Source organism: Gymnoscopelus braueri, assembly GCF_963280865.1.
Source record: "Gymnoscopelus braueri genome assembly, chromosome: 18".
NCBI classification, from domain to species: Eukaryota; Metazoa; Chordata; class Actinopteri; order Myctophiformes; family Myctophidae; genus Gymnoscopelus; species Gymnoscopelus braueri.
This window is the reverse complement of record NC_137618.1, coordinates 26,166,265-26,187,500: the sequence shown is the minus strand read 5'-3', so window position 1 is coordinate 26,187,500 and position 21,236 is coordinate 26,166,265. Positions and strand designations below refer to the sequence as shown.

The window sequence follows — 21,236 nt, the reverse complement described above, 5'->3', positions numbered from 1 at the left end:
TGTTTTTTGTGATGCATTTTTTGCGGAAATTTCTAACAGCGTATAACAAGCAAACAGGGTTATTTTTTGGGCGGAAGCACAGTGAAACCCTCCGTGATTAGCAACCATCAGGGGATAGATCATACTGGAGATAAATATTCTGTGACTACTTGAAAAGGTAAGAAAATCAAAAAGAAAATCGCTGACAGTCTGGGCCTTATTTAGTTGTATATACTCTGGCAGTTAAAGAGTTCATGTTTTTAGCCTTTGAACTTTTTTTCTCTTTTCTTGCTCCTAATAGTTGTTTATTTTCATTTGTTTTGTAAAGCGACTTTGGGTACTGAAAAAAGCGCTACATAAATCTGATGTATTATTATTATTACTACAGTACTACGTTTTACCATGTACATATTTCACGTAATGTTAGACATGTTTTTCAGAAAATAAATAGCCAAAACTATGTATATCCAAACATTTTCAAGGGCAAATGTCCCTTAATGTCTACCCCTTCGGTGTATCAAAGACAGTCAGTGTGCACTGCGGTTGTTGAATTCATACTATACATTTGAGTGGTAGCCATGCCCATTAATTGAATATACTTATTTTTCTTTCAACTGCACATTTTCCCCCCAAAGTTGACAATTATTCGAGACTTGATTATTTGACAACTGTACCACAGCACACCAATGTTGCCTGCCTGCTAACCCAATCACCCAGCATCTGTCTTAACATTACTCAATTTCAATTATTTTCAATTCTCATGCACACAGCAACAGGTATCACATCATATCACAGGATAGCCCAACAGCTAGAATGACTTCAGGGAAGGGAGGAGATTAGCTCAAGAATTATTCAATTCTCTCCTTTACTAAGCTGGCATGCAGCATACAATCACATATGGCAGTGCTGACTACAGTGTAACCAACATTAGCAGCGTTAGTTGTGTCAGCAAGCCCTCGTAACCTGCTTCCTAATCCTAGCCTGGGAACATGCAGGTGACAGAGTGACCATTAGTCATCAACACGTATCACTGTTTATACTGCAACGTTGAATGTGATTGAACTGACCTAATAATTGACCTAATAACTCAAAATATCTTTAAAAATACCTTAATGTACAGAACACAGAATCATGTCACGTGTATGAAACAATATATTTAAAATATATATATATATTTAACCTCAGGCGACCCAAAACAGTCCATAATAGATGCAAAAAAAAGGATGAGACCAAGGCACTCTTGAGGAAAAGTTAAAAAGCCTTCAATAGTTGCTAATGCATAGCAAGAATTAAAAAATCACCTACGCGTTGTGGCAACATGCCTTCATGAGGGCGACTGATGTCAGTCACCCTGATGAAGGCATGTTGCCGCTTTTTTACTTTTACACAAGAGTGCCTTGGTCTCATCCCTTTTTTGCATCAATTCTGTCACCCAGTTGTACCAAAGAGCACCTTGTTGGAGATTTCCAAACAGCCAAACAGATGCGCTCCTTCCTCTCTTTTTTCTACAGTCCATAATAGAGTTGGGGAACATACTGTACTGAGCTCCTATGTTCCTTGGGAACACAAGACCCTAGGAGAGAACACATGTAGACTAGAGCTGGGGAACATATTAGGATGCAGGGGATATTGGGCCATTATGTGCCATATAGAAGTGGGGAACACAGGTTCCCATGCCCCCAGTGGTTCTCAGATACTATTATTTCCTTCTATAAACATCACTGAATTCCCCCTCAACTATTCATCTTAACAGTTTGTGATACTGCATGTGGTATCAATGTAATCCTTGACATTCAAAACATAGGTGCAGACATAATATATTCTGTGTCATCATGTTTGGTTCAGGAGATATGATGAAAAATACATAATTCGGTTATGACGGAAAGTAAATTTGCTGCCATGGCCGCCAAAAGGAGTTTTTGTGATGGATCCATATCTGAAAATGTTCAGGGCCCCAAACTGTAAAAGTGCACAACGTGACATGCTTTTATGATTTATTTTTATATACATCCCCTGGACTAAAACGCAAAGTAGAGCCCATTCTCTGTGTAAACATGACGGGACCATGCAAGTATGATTGAGTATCAGAAAGGGGTTTAAAATTCCGCAGTTCAATTTGCAACGTGACCTTTATGTTAGTCTGACTATTGTACCCCAGTGGTAGTATACAACACCTGTGTGTGTGTGTCGTGTCTGTGTGTGCGTGCGTGCGTGCATGTGTGTGCATGCGTGTGCATGCGCTTGTGTACATATACACATACTATGGGTGGGGGAAGGGGAAAACAAGGAAAAAACAAAACAACAACCAATGAACAGTTGCACAGACTTCATCCCAGAGGCTCTGGTCTGGAGCATAGGGAGCGACTTTGGCAAAAGTGGGATGAGAGGAAGGGAAAGTGAGAAGCGATTTGGGAATTGCGACAACTCAACAACAGGACAGCAGTGTCCCAGAGCCAACAGCATGATGCAACCCTGTTTCAGTCAGTTCATTCACTGCTACAGACCAGCACTCAAACAACAACACATACAAGTACGATTACAAAATTGAATTAGAAGAAATGAATTGAGAAAACCAATTCTAGGACTCTGTGAAAATAATATTTTGCAAACCTGCGGCCCAAGTCATCTGGCCACGTGTCATAATTTATTTCATGTATTTGTATTGCTTTTAGTATTGCAAAATAGCTTTTATTAGTCTTTAAAGTTGTTTTGTTTCGTTTGTCCAGGACCACAAGTAAAAAAGTCTATTACTTTGTGTTTTAACCTTGACGTTCTTACTTCTGAGAAGCATATCCATGTCATGCATTTTCTTTTAACCTAATGTCAAATAAATCAGAGTGGTGACATGAATTAACAATTCCAGTAGGATAGCAGTTCAGCAGGTCAATCTGATGCAGTCATCAATCAAAGCATGACAAGAATTCAAGTCCGTTTTTCAACCAAACAGGGGGACATGATGCGTTGCATTTGACAACACGGGCACAGGAATGTTCTGTGAAAGGCACCATATAAAAAAAAAACTCACCAAGCTGTTGCAGTGTGGTCGCCTTCACCTGCGCAGGAAGATCCTCCGTCTGTAATAGACTTTCATATGCCTCTTTTGCTGCTCGGTGTTTCTTCTGCAGACAGAATGAGAGAGAGAGGGAGATACCAAGAAAGAGAGAAGAGACGGACAGGAGAGAGACAAGAGTGGTCGTTTAAGCCAGACAGAAGGGTCAGTGTGTTTTATGGTCTCTCTGGACGGACACAAAGAGTCTGGAGATCTTCTCACACCCACTGTAATGACCGGACACGCACACACAGAGAGGGGGGAGGGTCAGTGGAGAACAGGACAGGCCAGACTCAACATGTCTGGCAGCTTTAAATGTGTGTCGTTTAGGTGTGTGTTCACTGAGGTGCATGCTTTGTATTTGGGGAAACCTGAGCTGCCAACTCGGAGGTGAGGCCACATTTTTTTTTCTCAGTGACCTTATTGACCTTGGGCCTGATCCGGTGTGTATGTGTTTGTGTGTGCGCATGTGTGCAGTCTCAGTGTTGTGCCGTTATCAGTCCCAACCAAGCAATCACCACAGCCACCCGCCCCCATGTCTGCAGACCCTTAATCTCTCAGCGTGTACACACACACACACACACACACACGCACACACACACACTCAGAGGTCGTGGGCTGTTCCTGTCTGAACAAAGTCATCTCAGGGTAAACACTGGCAATTGAAACATAAATGACAGATAGATTGGCACTTATGTGGTTCCTTCCTGGTTAGACAAGGATGGTCCTGACACGAGGTCTGATCTGGACAACTAGACAAATAGCGCGCCATGATTTAACAGCTAACTGTGTAAATGTGCAGGAAGTGATTCAGGGGCATGAGTGCAATGGTACGATATTAGATTTAGATTGATTTGTGTCAATGTATCGTGATTAGTTAAGCATTGTGTATCTGTAAATATTCTGATAATATATTAAAACAATTAAGCTGTGTTTACACTTGAGTACCAGTATATTACCGGCTAAAAAACTACAAATACAAAACTAAAAATTGTCAGTATAGGCAAGGCAAGGAAGAGTCATTCACAGTATCACCCTCCTTACAATCATTCCAACTGTTACCATCTGTAGGCTGAAAGACCATCTAATTAAACTCTACTCTGGTGGCAGATCTCTGCCTCTCCCCCTCTCTGACGCCCACCCACTCCCTACACACACACACCACAATGTAATGAACGGAGTTACACTACTTTAACTCGCACCGAACTTGGACACACCATCTCCATGCAAACATATCGTTGCTGTCGGACAGAAACCGCTCTCCATGTTCTAACTTAGTGTTTTTACGTGAATTAGTGCCCTACTTGATCATTCTACAGCGTCACGCCAAAGCATCAAAAGTAGCAGATCCACAAACTCGAAGCACGGCGCGAAGCGTCTTGAGCTTGTTGATTAGCTACTTTAGCAATTTTTAAATTTGAATCCTGAAAAGTAACAGCTTTGGACATAATGACTTTCCACCCGACAGACGATATAATGTCTACGTTTCACTTAGTTACGTCAACATTGCTCTGAAGCATTTTGTTTATCGAACAGTTTTTCGCCAGGACAACCTTGCTGTCACACGAACACTCTCTCTCTCTCACTATAACCGATTCTCTCTCGACCATACTCGTATTGACCCAACCTCAACAGGGCATAAGGCTGCAGCCGGAAGAGTAAGTCGTTAAGAGCACTTTTGCGTTACGGAAAATGAAAACAGTGTTGCGATTTCTCGCGCAAATTGGTTGTATTGCTTCTTGGTCGTTTGGCATGAGCCTCTAATTTTCTGCGAAGATCGGAGGCTAACGTAACAAATGCAGGCCAACTAACGTAAATAACGCAACTGACAGAAGACGGACTCGGGCTGCGTGACAAAAAAATATTATTTGTGATAGCAGATTTACAAGCTATAGAACAAACATGTGTGCACTCTTGGTGGCACTAAAGAGGGATAACGACATAGCGAGAATGGAACGGAGGGGGGGGGGGGGGGGGTTGTGTGTGTGTGTTTTGTTCATCACCGACTGCCAGAAAGAATAGTGATGCTGTGGACTGACTTCCAAAATAAATTGCATTGTAGAATGCTTACAAACATGAACCGGACTACCCTGCTATTGATAATGGGGTGGAAAAAATTACTATTTAATCATATATTTTTGTGTTGATAAACGTTACAGGGAACATGTGACCTATAGTGTTGACAGTTTATAAAAAGAAAGAAAAGTCCTCATAGATGCAATGCCTTAAAAGGAATCACTTGAGTCGCCCTTTCAAATTGGGTTAGAATAATCTTGGAATAACCTGAAATAGTGGCCTAAATAGCTGTGAACTACTTTGGAAATGTTCAGTTATTGAAAATCATTGCTTAGTAGGTCCACTTGCAATAACAAAAAAAAAACTGATATAAGAACTGAATAAAATACTAGTGCATAGGTTCACCCTGGTGGTGGTGTTAAGAATTATAATTACTATTTTATTGCATTTGTGCTGAGAAATGGCTGGTTATAGGATGCAAGTAAATGAGGAACTGAGGAAAGAAGGGAAAATAAAGCAAATGAATTAACCAAAATGGACCAAGTGTTAAACACAGAGACCTCATTGTCTTTCCAGTGACTAATTATTTACTGCTTGGGTCAACACAGGAAACAGCCTGGGTGCATGTTTCTTTGTGTGTGTGTGTGTGTGTACACGCGTGCACACTGGTGACAAGGCATGATAAATGATCACTCACTAATCTCTTTGTCCAAATAGATGAACAGGCAAGACAAATTATTACCAACTGTTTTTATTTTTATTTATGTCCACATGGAGCACAGCACCCCTAAGACAATGAAAACAACTCAAGAACTAGGGCTCACAGTACCACCACTTCTATATTTTACCATTTACACTTTACTCTACTGTGAACTTTTTCTTGCACACAAGCACTTCTCACCAGCTTTTGGTACCCTTTTCTACTCTCTCTTTATCACATATACTGATGCTGTGTTTCCTAAACAATTGGCACAAATATGTAGAATTATGATGTTTAGGTATTATCACTCTAATCCTATGTCCTTGCTGTTCTACATATAGCCAACCGGCTGAAGAAATTGCAGACTGTGGGCTTTATCTTTGCTTTTATGAAATATCTGAGACAATTAAGAGATTTATGGAAGATGCTTCTGAACATGGATTTACAATTTGACTCTTTCTAATACTCTTTAATCTTATAATACATGTATTCAGTTGTGGTGACTGAGAACTTTAATCCATGTTGATTTCACAGCTCTTGTCCTATATCATACATAAACATACATATTTAGACACTTAAGCTTTTGTCTCTGCTCATACAAAGTTAGTATAACTGTTTGACTTACGCCTGATTTATACTTCCTTGTGCGCCGGTGTCTCAGAGCAAAATTATAAGATGAACAAGCTCATAACACGTCTCACTGCGACATGCAGTGGGCTTGTAGATTGGCCATGTTGCACAATGCGCAACCATGCAAAAATAAGACTTAATATAGTATGTATGCATGCATGTATAGTATAGTATGGCCGTGATGGAATTTTGTACTTTGCAAAGACAGAAGGGAAGGTAATGGGGATGGGTGGAAAGCCAATCTTTAGTAGCCAAGCTAAGGTAGCCGCTAAGCTAAAGCTGGGTTACATTGGTTGCTCAGCAACAGCCAAGAGAAACGGTTTAGTCGTTTAGCTACAGTAAGTAACCAGCAGTCAGCAAATAACATTTCTACAAAAAGGGAAGATATAGAACAATTAGCACCGATCGCGTGAATCAGTCAGTGGAGTAGGAGCACGCTGCCGGCAGTAAACAAAGGAAATGACGCAATATGTTAGTTACGTTAACCTTACTATAATGTTGGATTGACTCAAAAAGGGCAACACAAAGAGAACATGAACAAAGTCAGAAGATGCCACAAGCGAGCTTCGAAAGTCAAATCCTACTATTACTAAATGCAGGCCCTGCCGGGAGCAGAAAGCCAATGTTAGTACCACACTAGCAGCAAAGAGCCTGTTGATGCAACATAATAACTTGAGTTTGCACATTAAACAGTCAAAAAACGGATGATTCTGTTCAGCCGCAGAACATACTGGTTCCATTTCTGTAAGTATACTAAATATCTTATTGTCTACCGTTTCTTTAAAATAGCCAATCAGGTTAATCTAACACAGTAGTAGGTCTCTTCACCGAGTTCATTGCCACTGCCAAAGCCAACTACTATATAATTTACCTTCCGTCTTCAATCCGAGTTAGTCTCTGTTGTGTGTTCATAGGGAACATGGAGTGTCAGTTTGATAAAAGACAACCACACGCCTGCTCTGAAGGATGTGGAGTCACCTAGTTTTCATATCCCCCCAGCGGAGTTCTCCATTGCAAGCCTGATGACTTCATTGCATCACACACCAGAGCTAGTGTAGATAGAATCAAGGACAACTGGACATACTCTAACGCATGGTGATGCAGAGGTGCTTAGTTTGTGTGACACACTAAAAGTAGAGAGAAAAGAAAGTATGCAGGGATGTCACCGCTAATACAGTACAAGTAACCAAGGGCGTCCCAGCCTGATGACTTCATTGCACCACACACTAAAGCACTAAATACACACCAACATGTGAATAAGAGGAGTACTGGCAATTATTTGTTTCCACTTCAAGCACTGACAAGAACTAACTTAACGACCACTCCTCATCACAGATCCTGGATTGTTAATGTGTATATTATTGGAATGAAAAAAAATAAGAGGGAACACTATAGGTATATTGGGAAACCAGGGGCTATGTTTGAGCTGAGCATCAAAAACAGCCAAGAATTATCACCTACACCAGAGGAGCAATGGGGTACAGTTTGCACTCTGTAAACTGGATAAAACACGGAATATGGTGCTTACCTGAATCTCATACAAATGAGCAATGTGGAACTGAACTGTGGAGAAAACAAAAGAAAGGGAGAAATTAGGAATGGCACTCGTAAAACATTTCTCTCCCCTATAGAACTCAGTGGATGCAGATGGAAGACTGTAGAGCGTGGACAAAGATGGGAGAGGATATAGTGTGTGTGTGTGTGTGTGTGTGTGTGTGTGTGTGTGTGTTAGGGCTGGGCCATAGGACTTCAATATCACGATTAAATAAATATGTTTTTCTTTGTTTTTAAATGAAATTTGTGAGCTTGCCGATCGACTAATACGGCCATTTAAAAAAAATGTGCAAGCCACCATTGTACAACGAAGCATAATACAGGGCTTAAGTGGTTGATAAAACAAATGCATAATAAAAAGTGTGCTTCTCGATTATTTAAGAATAAGACGGTTATTGGTTATAAATGTCGGTTTTGATAAATACATTAATTGCCCAGCCCTAATGATGTGAAATCACAGCCTGTTATGTGCACTGTAGAGGCAAAGCACTTCCAGCTCTGCCTTGCCTGTGCAGTCTCCTAGGCAACCACTGTCTCGGGCAGAGTCAGCAGGGAAATGGCAACAGAAAGGAAAAATTGCACTGGATGAAAAAAGAAGAAAAAAGAATCCCCCCACCTACTTCTCTGCGCCCTTTTAAAATGCACTAGCTACTGACTGAATGGCTGAAAGCCAGATCTAATAATACACTCTATAGTCTATACATTCATGTATTGCTAGCATCCATGGGAGGTAATTATAAGTAATACCACTTACTTTCAGCTTTGGACAAAGTGCAGAGATTTGAGTCAATCAAAGCCAGCTGAAAATGCTGTGGAGACAGAGAGAGGAAGGAATGACATTAGTATAGAAAACATAAAAGGTTTGTGAAGCATCTGCACATTACTGTTGCTAATAAGAACATGGAGGAAAAATGACATCGGTAGAAGGCAATCTGAGTGCCCACTGTTTGCAAGATATTCTACTGCTTGTATGCAAACGAGAGACAAGTTGATGTTGGAAGGTAATTTATTTCTCTTCTGCCTCTTGAGATCCACAGCCAGCTGTCAAACCTTACTGATTGTAGCGATAGAGAATACTGAGGAGTGGTGGGCGGAGCTCTTGTTCCTAGATTTTTCTGTCCATCCTGAGAAGCTGACATCCAGCACATGTACTGGCGTGTGTGTGATCAGTAGCCAGTAGAGCAGGGTTGCTATGGGCAGGGCAGATGTCTGCAGAGGCTTAGCGTGGCTGCTTAGGCGTGGCCAGCCACCAGCCACAATGCGTACCCAGGGTCAATGGACCCATTAACCTGTGAGAACGTGAAATCAGCTTCAGAGACAACGCTCTGGACTATGTACTGTAATTCCCTTGGAAACCAAGAAAAACGACCAATTCCTCTTCTTAGGTGTGATCCCAACCCCTTAGATTACTGAGCTGACATTTAAAGTTGGGGGACACAAGTATATGCTGATCCGGCATCTTACAAATCCACGTGCACGATCTCCAGGACGAATGACATGCCTGCAGATGTAAAAGCGGATTAGATTACAGCTGGGTGATCCAGTAGACTAGAGGCAACTCACCTACCCCCCCCCACCAACCCCAATAGGTGGCTTCAAGGTGACAAGTGCCTTTGGTGTCCTCAGCTGCACAGTGACACGGTGCAGCGAGCATGAGCATCACATGATTACAGCAGCTACCACTGGTGCCTTGTAGTATCTGGGTCAGGATGGGAGAGTGGGTTCTGTGAGCAAGAACCCAGTGAGAACACAGCACATCCAAAATGAGACACAACTGGTCTTGGACAGACTGGAGATGGGCGGGCAGGCTTCATGCCGTGGACCAGTGGTGGATTTCCTTGTGTCATTTTAAACAAACCAGCTATTACATTAAAATGGCCTGTATCAGTATGTGCCATTTAGGCCAACCCCCCACATACCATTACCATCAGCACTCACAAAAGGGTTAGCAAATAGCATCGGCTGAGGTAGTCAAATGTCAGAGATTATATATAAAACAGTAGTCCAGCTGGCTCTTCCTTTGCAAATTGCAAGCTTCACTCTGGGCCACCAGGGTTTTGCATGCTTGCACCTGCATGCTCAGGTGTACTGTACACATAATTGAGGGTTATCAGCCACGAATAAACATTTTTTTCAAAAGTAACAGGCATGACAACCACAATCTAGCAAATCAAATGTAGTCACCATAGGTAGATGGCATCACGTCAAATGTGCATACAGACGACCACACACACACACACACCCACACACCTCTTACCTAAACCTTTGGCACATCGCCCTCCTGCTGGCACCCGGCTGCATCTTCCAGCAGATCTTTCCCTCCAGTCTCTCACTATCCTTCTCCTCTTCCCTCTCTCTTCTCCTTCACAGTCGTTCTACTACTAGGCAGATAATGCAGCAGGATTGTCAGCTTGGCATTCCACCTCCCCTCACTCTGTCTCGCCTCCCGCCCTCGATTTTCTCTCTGCTATCTCTCTCTCTCTCTCTCTCTCTCTCTCCTTCCCTCTCTCCCTCCCTCCTTCCCTCTCTCCCTCCCTCTCTCCTATCCCGGTGTCACTGATTACTATTCAGCAGACGGTTGCAGTGGAGAGTGCAGCGAGATGACACACAATACCTCAAAGCAAGAGCGGGCGGGCGTGCACCACCTCTCCCTCCCTCCTTCCCTTACGCTCTCCCACCTCCCTTTTTTCCTCAGCTGAAAGGTGGTCTCTGTGGATACGCGGCACAGTAGAGGCAGTAGACTCATCACCTGACTAGAATGCAATGCTATACAGTCTGTCTCTCTCACGCTCTCTCATTTTCGCATTTTCTCTGCATGCTTAAATTAGCAGCCACTGGGGGAAATGAAAGGGGAGAGTTGTGTATGTGCACTTCTCTTTGCAAGAACCAAATGTCCTTAGAAAGAGGACAGATGAGGACACTTAACTTATCCTCACTTTTCATGGGGTCCTTTTTAGGTTGAGGACTTGGGTTTAGGGCTAAATTGTAGTTGGGTTAGGCATGCATGTTTAGGGTTATCAGTTGCAAGTGTTCACCAGGATATTTAAGTGCACGTGTGTGTGTGTGTGTGTGTGTGTGTGTGTGTGTGTGTGTGTGTGTGTGTGTGTGTGTGTGTGTGTGTGTGTGTGTTTAGTGGGCAGGTAGCATAGGCACTACACCCAAACACTGCCAAACTGCAGTGTAACACAACAGGCTGGCTTGGAGCCTTGCCTACAATTCATTGAGTGAAACTACTCCCTGTCATTTAGTAGCTTAATTTCTCTCAACTTACTCTTAGGGAAGAAGGAGCATGACAATGTCAGTGTGCCCCCTTCAAAAACAAATCACTCAATCTTTTCCTTCCTGTGCTTTTGTAGTCCTTCTCGCCTCCCTTGCCATGATCAAATTCAGTTCAACACGCCAACATTACCCGCTGCTCATGACACACACGCATACACATAACTGGGGCAGTGCAACCTGTGTGTGTGTGTGTGTGTGTGTGTGTGTGTGTGTGTGTGTGTGTGTGTGTGTGTGTGTGTGTGTGTGTGTGTGTGTGTGTGTGTGTGTGTGTGTGTGTGTGTGTGTGTGTGTGTGTGTGTGAGTGTGGGGTTGGCAGTGAGCCAACAGTCAGTGTAAGGGGTGTGTCCATGGCAGAGTGAGGACGTGCAGCACATGCAGCCTGCTAAGCTCAGTCTATTACACACGCATGCATTGTGTGCACGCACTAACAATGGAGCAACTACTAAACACTCCTTATTTGGACATTTGAGTGCCATTACCATACTCAAATTTTCTACATGCAAATCCACAGGCACTGTCAAGATTCTGCAGGCTCCACAATGCAACGTCTACATTCCAAGTGGTCAATTCTCCACACAGTATAGTTGCAAAGCGATGCTCTGCCTCGCTCAGGGTAAAAAATCCCAAATGGCAAACGAAGTCCTTTGGCAGGTAATGCAGTGGTATTCCACTTGAGTAGCATGCCCTATTCATGCCCAGTCAGACGTATGGTAGGTCTGCAGTAGGCCCCGAGGTCTGTCTGGGCAGGACAAAGGCCAGGATCAGATGGCACCCCGTCCCCCAAAGGGAACCAGCACTCTCAGACAACAATGGATCCATAGGCTCCAGCCGGATCACAGCTCTCCGTTACAATCTGGACATGCATGGCTTACAGGTGTCAATAGACAGCAGCCCAGGCCCAGGGACAAGCAGACAGGACAGATGATCCACACAGCTTTTTTCACGTGAGGACCACAGAGGCAAACTCTTTTCAGACCGAAAATAGCCTTTTATGATTACACGTTAGACGCACAATACAAAAGAGGATGAATAGGAATTTATTCTGCCACGATGATGTCTCCATCACCCCGTTGATGACAAGAGCAATGGATGGGATGAAAAGAAACGAGCAAAGGGTCATCTGCAGGTCCTGTGTCAGCTGACCAAAAATGAAAATGCACCGCAATGCTATGTGTTGTTAGCACCAGCAGATGGACGTACCTTTAAGCTTGACTCATAGTCTGTGTTGACTTTGAACATGAGGCCCAGTCTCAGGTGGATCTCTTTAGATCGAGAGAAACCGGGGTCAATGTACAGCACCTCCTGGAATGCCTTGATCGCCCTGCAGAGGACAGAGGGAGAGAGGCACAGAGACAGATAGGGCACATTCAGTACAGGCTGAATGTAATAATGATATTCAACACAAAAATGTATATCCCTGCATCTGGATTTCTGGAAACAATTCACCTCGTCAGGGTGATTCTATTCCACAAAGCTGACTGGTTTATCAATATGCCTTACAGGAAACTACCGGGTTTTGTTCACATGCCTTACAGGAAACTACCGGGTTTTGTTCACAAACACATACAAAAATGCACATTTTCGCCATTTGGCTTGTAGCAGTGAGAGAAGCAGTGCTCAGGTCTGATTGTAGCATCCATTTAGACCCAAGATATGAATTTGTGCATTCTAGTGAATACACAGAGTGCCACTGAAATGTTGCCACTGAAATGTTCCCATTTTTATGCAACAACAGTGAACAAATGGCCATTACGTCAAACACTGATTTTAGCAAAAACTTTTTATTGTCGTTTCCGAGAGTGTGTATGATTGCAAGATAAGAGCTTGCAATGACTTTAAGCGGTCTTAATTCTGTTCTTAGTGTTTGTTTGCAGCCAGAAACACTGAATAATTTCAAGTTAACTAGATTTCTAGTTTGAATTAAACAAGGGGCGGAAGAGGTGGTGGTGGTGATAGGTGAATTAAACCAGTGGAGGAAGAGGTGGTGGTGGTGATGGGTGAATAGAAACCAGGGGAGGAAGAGGTGGTGGTGATGGGTGCAGGGAGCAGGAAAGAACGGGAGAAGAGAAGAGAGGCTGAAATGATGAGAGTAAAGTGCAAGCATTGCCGTCACCTTGACAACAAAAAGCCTCTCCTCCACAAAATAAAACAGACTAATGAATAACAGATTCCAAATGAAGCCACTCACTGTGTACTTTTAACAACAATGGCAGTCACATGACAGCATGAACCCCTTTTCCCAGCATGAGACAGAAGAGTACTGAGCTCTCTGCTGGCTGACACTCACACACACACACAGGATGTGCTACACTGAGGCAAAGCGCTCTGAACTCATTGGCCCCCTTTTTTTTCTCCCTCCTCCTCGCTTATCTGTTCCCTCCCACTCTCCCTCCCTTCCCTGAGTTCTTTCTCTCCCTGCCTGGCTCCAGAATGTATGCTTGGCGTGTCTTTCCTCTGCCGAGGACTCGATAGGCTGTGGCACAGAGCGTAAGACTGACTCTAACCAGCAGAAAAACGGAGGAATATCCTAAGCTCTGACGGAGGGCAGCTGAGGACAGCACCAGGATCTACCTCTCGATGTCTGCCAAATAACACAGTTTAGCTTTGCTAATTGCTATATGGCACTTTAAGTGCTACATGATAATTAACAAAAACTTTGTTGGACAGCGTTTGTCTTGCACCGAAACCACCAAAACTCATTCAGGCCTTGCATGACCATTGACTATGACCATGTGATGTAGAAGTTAATTTGGCGGTAGCTAACAAGCAGGACCACTTATATCTTGTGCCTCTCCATAATGAGAGTTGGTGAGCGAGCGCTGCACCAGCGCTGTGAAGTAACATATTCACCATCTGACAGCTCAGCATTCCTCTGAGTGACGTAATTTCTGCCCTAGAGAAACCCAGTTGACCTGCTACCCTCCCATCCCCCCGCTCACACACATTTCCCTGGCCTGGGATATTGGGACATGTAAACTTGGCAGAGCAACAGCATTGGAAGGCTTCAAGGCTGAGGATGCAGCGGCATATTTGGGGGGGGGGGGTAAATCAAGCAGAAACGTGGAGAGTGGGAGGCAGGGAGCAGAGGCCATGGGGAGCTGGGGGGGCTGGGGCACAGAGCAAAGGGAGGCGAGGAGGCCCGGGTTCAGAATCAGTGCAGCGTGTACACCAGATGAATGCTGCCTCATTAGCCTAGCCATGGTAATGGACCACGCAGCCAAGGTGGGGAACGCATTGACTTACACCATTCTGGATGACCCCAGCAATCTTTTGTTAAATGCTAAGATCATGCAATTATATCTACAGCTATCTAGTTTTGCAGAAAATAGCAGCAGCAATGAACTAGCTAGGCCCAATGAGACAGACAGACGTGGCTTAATGTACTGTACAAAACATTGGGGCTCTAAATATACAAACCCCCCCCCACCCACCCACCCACCCACCAAGACCCAAGATTGCTCCTCGTCAGAATATACACACACATTCCTACAGTATGGGCTTCTAGATGAGCTAAGGTAGTGGGCCTACCTTCTCTGTCCTGCCTGGGCCTCTGCTGAGGGGGGCTGCTCTGGCCTGGACAGTGAGAGAGGGAAGGGACCTGCAGCAGTCAATATCATGCCTTGCCATCGACACCTTCCACCACTAAGCTACAATGTGTCAATGTTATTAGGGCTGAACGATATTTAGTTATCGTATAGTTATCTAGAAATGAAAATGCAGGATATGAATATCGCAAAAGGCAACGATATGGACGATGTCAATCCCACCCCTGCTTGCCGTGCATGTAGGCTACAGGAATATACCGCTAAAGTCAATAACAACTTCCCTTTGTTTTTTCGCCAGTGCCAAAGGAAAATCACCCCTCTGTTTCTCTGCACGTTGAGTTTTGAAAAACAATTCAACTCTGGCACGGGACGGGTGGGCGTGTGCGTGCGATGAGCATACACGCTTCTCTGAGATTGCTCATTCCTCCTGCTCGCTCACCTCTCATAGAAAATGAATTACTAGGTGGCACCTAGTAGGTGCCATCTGAAAAGTCCTTAATGCAGGAAGCAGTTTGCCAAAATCTTATGTAATCTGTATGAAAAGTTTGTTTACGTCGATTGGTCGGACTGACATCCGTTTATTGAAAGATCAGTCATTTGCAATGACTTAGCGTAGCATGTTCGTCAAGTCAGGGCCAATGGAGCTGCTTCATGTCAAATGAAAGTAATCATGTTTTGACTTCCGGTCAGCCTTCAAAATAAGTGTTTGTCAAGTCGTAGGAAACTAAGCGTTTTTACAGTTTCTACACATAAAATATCAAACAACAAATGTGAACCCATCATATCATATATAACTATTGAAATATTTGGCATGAATATCGAGACATGAAATTTTGTCCATACCGTTCAGCCCTAGTTTTAACAAAAACAAAGTGTGAAGAAAAGCTGAAACAAAAACAGAATTGAGTAGGTAAACTATGTTTGTCCACACAAAACACCATCTTTTTATTACTTTTTTATGTTTTACTAGAGAGAGAATACTGTTTGTTGTCATGGCAACTATAAACTCACTGAAATACATTGGGGGGAAACTAAAGCTAAAATCCAGACTAAACTTTAACAAGAAAGCACACCATGACAAATAAACTAATAGAGGAGTTAAAACTAAAGGAACAAATCATACAAAACACAAAACTGTAATAATGTAGCTGCTTTTCAAAAATCACTATAAGCAAGGATGAAAATCTGGGTGACAGCTGAGCCAAGCGGTCTCCTCAAACTTGTCATGTTAAGACTCCAGCCCTTACAAAGGCAGACTTCTCCACGAGGATGTCCAACCAACCGTAAAACACTGCTGAGCAAAGAGTTATGGTGGCTGCAGTTTGAAACCCTGAGCCATCATCTCCATCTATGGTCTACACACAGTACACACACGATGCATATGGACCTAACTTGGGAAAACAACAAATCCTAGTGCTTGTACTTGGCCAAACAGCTGGGCTGCTTGAAAGGCCAAAGTGGTGGAAAAGCCCCAGCGGGGACTGAATGCATTTTCTAAGGTGACCACAGGACAGTTCAAACAGGGACACAACCACACTGACCCCAATGCCGTCCGTCCGTGCGTGCATGCGTGCGTGCGTGCGTGTCTCTGTCCGTCTGTCTCTGTCTGTCTGTCTGTCTACGTTAGTTTACAACCGGCCCCCCCAAAGTCAATACAGAGGATATGATAGGTGCACGACAGCTTTCAAACAAACTCACTCCCCTGCAAACACAGTGTCTGCAATAGAATATGAAGCAGATAGCCCTGCCTCCTTGTTCCTCCCTCTTTGGACAGTCGTCTCTCTTTTCACAGTAGAACAAATACAAACCTAAGCTAAACTAGGACAGAGAGGCAACAATGTTCCAAACAACATTTGCAAGTTATTGACAAAGCTATGTGACCCTAGAGTTGTTCGCATTATTAACACAATCACACAAACAGGAGGCCAAAAAATGTATTGAGAATCTGCAATAAAAACAGAACTAGCAGAGAAATCACTGTATAAGTGGGTGTCAACACAAAGGCTTTTTCAAGTACTTACCATTGAAATGCATTGTAATGGAAGTAAACCATGCCAAGGCCATATAAAAAGGCAGCATTCTGAAAGAAAGAAAACAAAAAACAAAATAAAACAATGATAGTAAATGTGTTTTAACAGAATGAATCATCAAAGACTAAGCAATGGCTGTTCAGAAACCGAAATTATCAAAACAATTTCTTCCTAGTTATGAACTGTGACCTCTTTAATATTGTAAAAGAGGCAGGAAAATATGTCATGCAAGTATTGTTAATGAGTACTGTTAATACACCAGTATCAGCTCATGTTGGCGATTTTTTTGCCATTTCTTGAGGTGCGACAATTTGTCTGACAGCCCATTGTTACGCCTAACCCTAACATTACAAAAAACTATGCCTAACCCTAACCTCACACTAATCTAACATTTGTAAGAATATTGGGATATCAGAATAACGAGACTAAAGGTAGCTCTCCACCAAACAGACGACTACAGATTACTACGGACTGGCAGTCGGGAGATCCGTTGGTTGGAAAGTGTGAAAAGAAATGTAGCTGAATGCACCTGAGAGCCGACACCGGCTACGATGGTGCTAAAAAATAGCCTATGGCTTGATGTCTTTTTCAACAACACACACATGAACATGCTTAAATCATTGGAGAAATTATAAAGACAACTAGGTTACTGCACTGCAGGGTGCTTGGGGCATGGGCACAAGGTTATCTGTATTTAGACTATTTTGGTGAATCATCTCTTTCATATTTAACGATTAAAACAAACGCTGCGTGCCTGCAAGCGGCAGCACAATGCGCACACGGCCATATCATAATCATCATCATTTTCAATTGATAAAATGGCCAATCTATCCTCTCTGTATATCCATTGTCCCATGAAATAGTTGGAGAAGGTTTTCAATGGTAAAAACAAAAACTCAATTGAAACCTATAGAATACCACTGGTTGCTTCAGTGATTTTACAGACCTTTCTTGCCTTAAAAGAAAAGCAGGAGTAGGTGCTTATGATATTTATAAGTTAAAGATACGGCATATGCCCTTAATTTCGTTTCAAAGAAAATATGACAGCTGGTGGAGACGAGTGTGCAAAGTCCCACGCTTTGTGTCTGCATTTTGAGCACACATGGAGCTGTAGTAATACGTAATACCATGGATATGAGCTATATTCAGACAAAATAAATGTACTGCATTTTAGAAAGGGTCCCTAGCAGCCAACCAGAGATCTCTATCACCTCACCACCAGCCCGCTGCTATCCGAAGCCTCCCTACAACTTCCGACCGGACAGTGAACCAGCCGCCCATTTAACAGCAGATTTTCGGCAACAGACGCTTTGCAACACTAACCACCACAGACGTCGGGTTAGGTTTTTAAAAGAAATTGACAATATTTCGACAATTCTCTTCATTTTGCTTAATAGCAAAGAAAAAGAAAAAAAGACATCCAGTATGACAAGATCATTGTCAGCCTTTCATTATTTTCAAGGGGAAAAAAAGAACCGTATCTCACAGACTTCACCGTGTGAGGGGAGGAAGAAGAATTGTCGCAAAAGAAATAAATCACTTTACTACAATAAAACTTCTGCATTTAATCTCTGCACAAGAAGAGGCCCTCTTTGTTGGAGTACTTTGTTGGAGCTGTACTGTTGGAAATAACTAAACTTCTGAACGAGCTGAAGCCACAGCGAGTAGAAAGGACAACAACAGACCTTGGTTACACATCAACGTAGTAGACTAATGATAGGATCATTTATTAATCAGACGGCGTCGCTTGCCGAAAATAGATGGATCTCACAATGTGTCATGATGCTAGATCGACTATTTTTGACAAGCAACACCGTTGGTTTCAGTCATAGGGAGGGGATTTCTCCAGTGACACAGACACTGTCATTTAGGAAGTAAGTAAGAAATGTATAACGCTTTAAATTATGTTCCCAATGTATTTGATTCTATACGTGTATATGTATTGTAGTTGTTTGTATGTCCGGCCTTGTGGGGAAGGATGGTGGGTGGATGGGGAGGAATGGGGAGGCGTGGAAGGGAGTTGTGGGAGAAAATATAAAACCAAAGAGTCTTTTTTAGTTTTATTTTTGTAACTCGAATACAATGTCATGTGTACATGTCTCTCTACTCTTTGAATAAACTTTAGTTATAAGAAAAAGAAATGTATAACACTAAATTGAATCGCAAAACCGAAAATCCGCAATTCACAAGTGCGTATTAAACCATAAGTGGCAAACCATACGGTGTTGCATCGGCCGCGGGATCAATAAAGGTCTATTTACTGTTCTAGTCTCAATTGTAAGCGGATATATGCAAAGCATCAAATAAACATTGTAAGATAAGACAGACTTAGAATAAGAATAAATGGCAGCATTCCCTACTACTGCCTCCGCTGCGTAGTGACGACAAACGGTTGAGACAAACTCATGCTCTCTGCAGCAAGGTTTCAGCCCAAATTATGCACAGCATTTGATCGGTTTGCGTGGATAGTGCAAGTTTCATATTATAGTACGAAATTAGCATCCGAGAAACCACTGAGCTGTTTCAACCACCAAACCTCTTTTTGTTACCATCATATTGTAGCTTTCACAGACACACACAAAGTCCTTTCTATAACACACATACAGCACCATTACTCCATAGTAGACATCAGTGGATACATGGTCTCAAATACAGATCTCTGAGGATGCAGGCTACATTGTAAGATAAGAGTTATCCTAAATACAAAGGGTAGGCTCATGGCTGGAGAAATATTTAGAATATAACCTGGAGTGCTGAGTACAGCTGTATTGTCCTTCAACGCTAGCCGACTATGCAGACCGGGTCAGGTCTACAGAGCAAATTGCACACCGACAGGGTCTTGGATGTGATACACAAATAATAAAGGGGTGAAACAGATCACAGAACTAACAGTTCAGTTTGCAACACAGACAATATATTATTTCTGATCAGAAAAAGGGGGAGACAAACTTTGCTTTCCATTTATTCAGTAAAACAAAGCAAGGTATTTTCTTAAAGGATGACTTCACCCATTTTCAACCTATCTTCATATAATAGATCCTCACTAATGCTCCTGATAAAATGGTGTAATTTTTTTCTACTCAGTCTGTGTCTCATAGGAGGGCTTTGGACACTTCAGAAAACCGTCTACCAGTGACATCATCGTTAGGAATGTTTTTTGTTGTTGTTCACAATATATATATTATTTAATTATTTGTATTAACTCGAGAACAATGGCTTCCATTATAGCATGCTAACTTTCCAGGAATAGAAAGCCTGTAGTTTCTATTAGCTTGGATTCCCCATCGATGATGTCACTGGTAGATGGGTTGTTGAACTGTCCACAGCCCTCCTCTGAGACACACACCGAGTAGACAAAAATGGTGCCATATTACCATGAGCATTAGTGAGGACCAATTATATGAAGACAGGTTGAAAATGGGTGAAGTCGTCCTTTAATCCATTTAGACCAGAGGCCGATTCTAAAAATGCCTTCTAAATGCTAAATTCTATGTTGCTATATATACACACAGATCAATCTAAAGAAAATCGTGGAAAAGTTCATTTTAAATTCAAAAAGTGAAACTTTCATATATTCTAGGTTCATTGCGGATAAAGTGAAATATCTCGTTTTAATCTTGAAGCTTATGGCATACAGCTCATGAAAATAAAAAATCCATATCTCAAAATATTAGAATATTACATAAGACCACTAAAAAAAAAGTATTTATTATACATAAATGTCTACCATCTGAAATTTACATTAATTTATGCACTCAATACTTGGTCTGGGCTACTTTTTTTTACTTCATCAATGGGGCGGGGGATCAGCCTGTGGCATTGCTGAGGTGTTCTGGAAGCCCAGGTTTGCTTTGATAGCAGCCTTAAGCTCATCTGTATTGTTGAGTCTAGTGTCTCTGTTGGGTTCAGGTCAGGCCAGTTGGCTGGTTAGTCAAGCATAGTAATACCATGGTCAATACACCAGTTACTTTATTGCTAATTTCCTTTTCCAGCAGGACTTGGCACCTGCCCACAGTGACAAAACTTTTAGTAACTGGTGTACTGACCATGGTATTACTATGCTTGACTGACCAGCCAACTGGCCTGACCTGAACCCTACAGAGAATCAATGTTGTAATACAGATGAGCTTAAAGGGGTAGTTCACCCCCAAAATATTTTTTTTTCTATTGATTACTGACCATCTGGAGCCTTGAATTCATAGATATTTTTTTGTTTTTGTCACATTCCTAAGCCAATAATTTGATTATAATAAATGTGTCCCCATTGATTCCGGTAGGAGACACAAATGCATTTGTGTCTCCTACCGGAATCAATGGGGCTAAATTTATTATAATCAAATAATAAAGGAAGGAATGCGACAAAAACAAAAAAATATCCATGAATTCAAGGCTCCATGGGGTGAGTAATCAATAGAAAAAAAGTTTTTTGGGGGGTGAACTACCCCTTTAAGGCT

General features: G+C 42.4%; 1 protein-coding gene across 2 annotated transcripts in view; it reads right to left on the bottom strand.

Moving 5' to 3' along the window:
- The window catches only part of kdm6a (lysine (K)-specific demethylase 6A), a 60,669-nt gene that overhangs the window by 26,333 nt on the left and 13,100 nt on the right, over positions 1-21,236 (bottom strand). Inside the window, exons 5-10 of one of the 2 annotated variants that reach the window (XM_080456939.1) lie at positions 16,774-16,832; positions 14,736-14,780; positions 12,408-12,528; positions 8,683-8,737; positions 7,903-7,937; positions 3,005-3,098 (exon numbers count right to left, since the gene is read on the bottom strand). In XM_080456939.1, the coding sequence (XP_080313065.1) occupies positions 3,005-3,098; positions 7,903-7,937; positions 8,683-8,737; positions 12,408-12,528; positions 14,736-14,780; positions 16,774-16,832 (409 nt within the window). The remainder of the gene's footprint in view (positions 1-3,004; positions 3,099-7,902; positions 7,938-8,682; positions 8,738-12,407; positions 12,529-14,735; positions 14,781-16,773; positions 16,833-21,236) is intronic. The other variant, XM_080456940.1, reaches the window with a different exon arrangement.